Source organism: Limanda limanda, chromosome 10 (assembly GCF_963576545.1).
Source record: "Limanda limanda chromosome 10, fLimLim1.1, whole genome shotgun sequence".
NCBI lineage: Eukaryota > Metazoa > Chordata > Actinopteri > Pleuronectiformes > Pleuronectidae > Limanda > Limanda limanda.
Window position 1 is genome coordinate 8396994 of NC_083645.1, and position 4855 is coordinate 8401848.

A 4855-nucleotide genomic window follows, 5' to 3' on the forward strand; every position below is an offset into this window, starting at 1 on the left:
TTAACTCAACAGAGGGACGTGGAATTTTAATTTCAGGTGATCTAACTGCTGGCAGGACTGACTGACAACTGGAGGATCAGTGGGGGTCAGAGTATTTCGGGGAAATTCCCAACGAAGCGCGTGTGCTCAAACAAACTGCAGACGTCCCGCTCATCAAAGTATCTGGTAATAGGCAAAATAGAGGAACTGTGTCAGTTTAGGGCCAGTGATGATGATTGTGAATGTAGTTAAGTCTGTGCTGATGATGATTGGAATGGACACAAAAAGGGTCAGAGGTGGTGGGGTGCCACTCGGGAGGACTCCCATCAGCTACAGGGTTGTGGGTGTGTTCCTGTAAAGATATTTGTGTGTGCTTGGACGGCACCTGTAATGGCTCCCAGCTGAGCCTCACCGCCCCAGTGGGATATATGGTGAAACTGCGCGTGTGTGTGTCTGTGTGTGTAATGAGGCTCTGGCATGCGAGTGGCAGAAGGCCGCTTCCTCTACAGGTGACACCTTTGACCTCTCATCTGTTCCCTGTTGGAGAAGAGAAAGAGGAGGGGTGAGATGGAAAAATGAGGGACATGTTGGCATGTGGAGGCGCAAACTTCACAGCAATGAAATAACAAAACAAGCAACAACTAAAACATGTTGAAACTTATTTTAATTACATTCTGTCTGTGCATATAAGTGCATTTTGACCCACTGCAGTGGTGACGGCTGCGTAAAGAAAATTTAAAATATTCCAACTGTTTCAAGGCAAATAATTATCATGAGACCTCTTTTTGGATTAAATATTATTTTTAAAGAGTATGAGTTGCAACCAAAACTGGAAGCAAATCCCAGAGCTGCACCAGGAAAGATCCTCAGTCATGCAGTCAAAACATGCCCTTAGCAATTTTCCATCAGTAAATAAATAAATACATAAATAAATGCATAAATACATACATAAATAAATACATAAATAAATAAATACATAAATATATAGCCTAATTGGCTATTAAACAATACACAATTAAAACAACAACAAATTAACACATAGCATAGTGATATTGCTGAGTTAATAAATATTAATAAATACATTTTAAATATGAACCTGCAAAGTAATGCTGTCATAGAGTGATGTAATGAATACCAGGACTGTGAATAACATCTCTCTTAAAACGATCCTCTCCTGCTATGAAGCAACTTCATTATTCCTTACTAGAGCACAGAGCTCTGCAAGCATGTAGCATCTTTTTCGTTTGTCCTTTTTCCACTTTTTGCTCCCTGTCTCTCTGTCGTTGCTCTTGCTCTTCTCACTCCTCAAACTCTTTTCTGCATCATTATGACGCCTGGTCTCGGAGCCTGGACAGCCTCTGGGAGAGCTCGTCCTGATGACAACACAAAAACACAACACAGGTGAATCAGTAACAGAAAACAGCAAAAAAACAACAGACAAGCAGTCCACCATTTTTAAGAGTTGATATTTTCCTAATGCGATCAGTCAGTTTAAAAAAATATTTATCTTATTTTTATATTAGTGGTTATTAAATAGGAAAATCCTTCTTGGTTTAAATAGTTCCTCAGGTCAGAAAAAAATATGTCATTGAATCACCACTAGAGAGAGTACTTAACCCTTGATGAGATGGCTGCAATAGTGGAGTCCAGTGGTGAGTTGTCAGGATGGAAAATGTATCAAACCATCTTTATCAATCAATCTTATTTTATTTCAATCAATTTTATTTTCATAGCCTATTTTCACAGAATACAATTTGCTTCATGAAGCTTAACAAAGTGCAAAACCCTCAACCCTCGACAGGAACTACCAAAAAAACCTTTTAGGAACAAGTCAAACACTCCTAGTCTTATTCACCACTTCTCCACTGTCGCATCTGTATGATCACTAAGTAACATGTGAATTGTTTTTATGTCCTGGTGTTGTCCTGCATGAAGCTAAAAAAAGCTACAGCAGAAGCTGTGCACCCTGTGATATTTTGGTGCAACACTTATAGTGTTGATTATGGTGAATATTTATATCTATGGTGGAGACGTGTGTTGAGCTGTGATTGAAAAAAATCGTGTGGTAATTTATTAGTTTTGATCATTGTGGAAACATTGTTTCCTATATGTTTCAAACTGTCCACAGCCCCTGTTAAAAACTACAATTATTAAACACTTTTCACTTGTAGAGTGGGTGAGTTTTTCAGTGGCACTTTCTCTTGGTGAAACTACTTAATGTGAAACGATGAGAACTACGGTATGATTTGTAACACCCCTTAATTATTCAAATTGGCCTGCATATCGCACCCAAATAATCATACCCTCACGCTGAATGAGAAACATAAATTGTTATAAAACATGACAAAGACATCTTCAGACCTGGGGGTGACAATTGCTCATGTTACTCTGTCAGCGTTTGTATATTGTTCCACCTTCTGGTCTCCTTGATGCATCAAGTCTACACTAAAATCTACTGCATAAGACATCAGCTGCTGCCTGAGTTCTCCTTTCACCAGCTTCCAGAAAAGTTCCATAAAAATACTGACCACTAACTCTAGCCCAATCTGTGATACTAGGCTAAAATTGAGGCCAAAATTCTGCTAAAGTAAAAGGGGTAAACTTTGTTCCAGCTGAGTCCCATTCAATATGACCAAAGACAGTAAACTTAACATGAAAATTCTGTCCTGGGATACAAAACACATCAGATAGTGAAATTCACAATGATAAGAGTGGATGTGTCACCTCCTCTGTTGAGGCCACAGTTGAGGTCAGTGATGAAGTCTGGCCTGATGGAAGCTCCAGGTTAAGATCCAAACTAAAAATAAGAGATACACACAAGGGCAGTTTTACTATAAATTATCTTTGGCTACAATCAACAACACAGAAGTCATTAAGTCACTCTGACCTTACAACACAGCTTCTTTGAAACAGTAGCATTTATCATTACAATTAAATTAATTGAAATAAAGCTTTTAGAACAGCTTATTCTGACTTGTAAAAGTTGTATCCTTCTAGATTTAATAAGTAGGTATAGTATGTTTTTATTTCACTGCATTTATGTTACTGCTTCATTCATGCTTTTGCTTGTCTCGTTGTTATTATGTTCTAAAAATATGGGCCGTACTCACCCTGCTTCATCAGCCATCTCATGCAACAGCATATCCACTTGATTCTAAGCAGCAAACAGGGATTTAAAAATATTTGAATTAATTCTGGGACAAGAGTGTCCTCATACGCAGCAGCAGGAGCACAGAAGTGTTCTATTGTTAAGACAAAAGAGGGTTTGTTACCTGAGGTGTTGTCAGAGTCGTGGTGTTGCCCATCGTGTCTTCCATCTGAGCTGTCTGCACATCAAGAGTTTCAAATTGCTTTTCAAACTTGTCCATTAATGCAGAGACCTGGTGAAAAGGGTAGAGGCACAAAACAAAGGTTCAAAAAACATATATAAATTTCACTTGGTCTTGTGTATGGGTTCATACTTTACCTTCTCCAGGTTCATGCTTTTCAGTGTAGCATCCATACTCTTGACCACCCCAGACATGGATTTAGACACCTGTGTAGAAAACACATGAAATAGAGTCTGTGTTCTGTGTGGATTTTTAATGATTTAAAACAGGCTCAGGGTATTTGATGGCAAACTGTGGCATGGTTGTTGACGAGTCTTATCTTAAAGTGCTGTATCCTAATACTTCCACTAGGTGTCACTTTTAGCTTTTTAACCAGATACTTTTTCAGGACAACCTCTCATCTTTACACCATCCCTAACGTTTCAAAGATGATCCTGGTTGAGGATTAATCTTTGCAAATCCAAAACATCAAAAATGTATTTTAGTTTATTATATTTAAGGGCTATATTATTCACGTTTTATAAGATAGGCAGCAGCATTTCAACAAAATACAGATGTTCAAAGAAGTGTTTCTTTACACTATACCATCTCATGCTGTGCTTCAGTTTCTAAATATACTATTAATCTCTATTTTATGAAAGGAGCCCTGTCTCAGAGTGAACTTGCATTAAAGCATTTTACAAGAGGCTGACACTCTGCTGAGAGCGAGATGCTAATAGCACAACACTTGAAGCACATTTAATGACTGAATGTAATTGGTGGTGTTTTGTTTACAGATCAGTCTCTTTTTTAAGAGCTTTTTCAGAGTGAAAATCTCCTTTGGACTTTTTGCCGTTAAGTGGTTACATCGTGTAGCTCTACACCTTCTGAATTAAGATGTACCTTACAAAAGGTAACTGTGATAAGTACATGGTATTTGAATGGCATTATCTGGTAAATATAAATACCCATAGTTATGACAGTAGTATCACATATCAGTTAAAGCCATTTCTTTCCTACATGTTTGACCTGCAAATACAGGGGGCTACTCTTAAGATACACACCAAGGAGGCAGTAGGTGGGTGGGTTGATAAAGTTTATGACTACCGGCTCTGTTGTTTTGCTGAAATAACATGGTAGGACACCAACAATGAAGTGCAATGCCCCTGCTTTGAATCCAGCTGTCTCATCCTCATTTCCATTCATCTAATTTATCAAAATCTCATCAAGATAGAGAATTCCTCAAAACAAAATGATAAAAATGCTATAATGTTAACCAGGCTAGGAATAACCTTACATTATGAGACATGGTGGGATTATGAGACATGGTGGGGTTATGAGACATTGTGGGGTTATCATTATCTGGAAAAAATAGAGAGGGAGAAAGTTTGGTGTGTTTTCCTTGATTTCCATTTAGTTTACACCCCAAAATGCCTCTGTGACTCATTGGCTATCAGTCCTGACCTGGTTCAGTGTGACAGCAGTTTGGACCCTGGACGCCACCGCATCCACACGGGCGCTCATCCTCAAGAAGTTAAGGGACTGATGCTTTTGACGGATGGCGTTCT

At 38.6% G+C, this 4855-nt stretch overlaps 1 protein-coding gene across 1 annotated transcript; it reads right to left on the reverse strand.

Annotated features, from left to right (window-relative positions):
- Nucleotides 1–625: 625 nt before the first annotated feature.
- LOC133011876 (charged multivesicular body protein 1b-like) lies at nt 626–4849 on the reverse strand. Its single transcript, XM_061079797.1, has 6 exons — nt 4752–4849; nt 3446–3514; nt 3252–3359; nt 3090–3133; nt 2704–2776; nt 626–1352 (listed from the first exon to the last, which is right to left on the reverse strand). The coding sequence occupies exons 1-6, from the start codon at nt 4809–4811 to the stop codon at nt 1305–1307; spliced, it is 402 nt and encodes a 133-aa protein (XP_060935780.1). The 5' UTR covers nt 4812–4849; the 3' UTR covers nt 626–1304.
- Between the last annotated feature and the right edge of the window lie 6 nt (nt 4850–4855).

Excerpts from the sequence above, each read along its gene's own strand:
- LOC133011876 (XM_061079797.1), bottom strand. The coding sequence starts at position 4,811 with ATGAGCGCCCGTGTGGATGCGGTGGCGTCCAGGGTCCAAACTGCTGTC. Across the intron at positions 3,515-4,751 it reads CTGCTGTCACACTGAACCAG|GTGTCTAAATCCATGTCTGG; the intron begins GTCAGGACTGAT and ends TTTTCTACACAG. Across the intron at positions 2,777-3,089 it reads GAGATGGCTGATGAAGCAGG|TTTGGATCTTAACCTGGAGC; the intron begins GTGAGTACGGCC and ends TCTTATTTTTAG.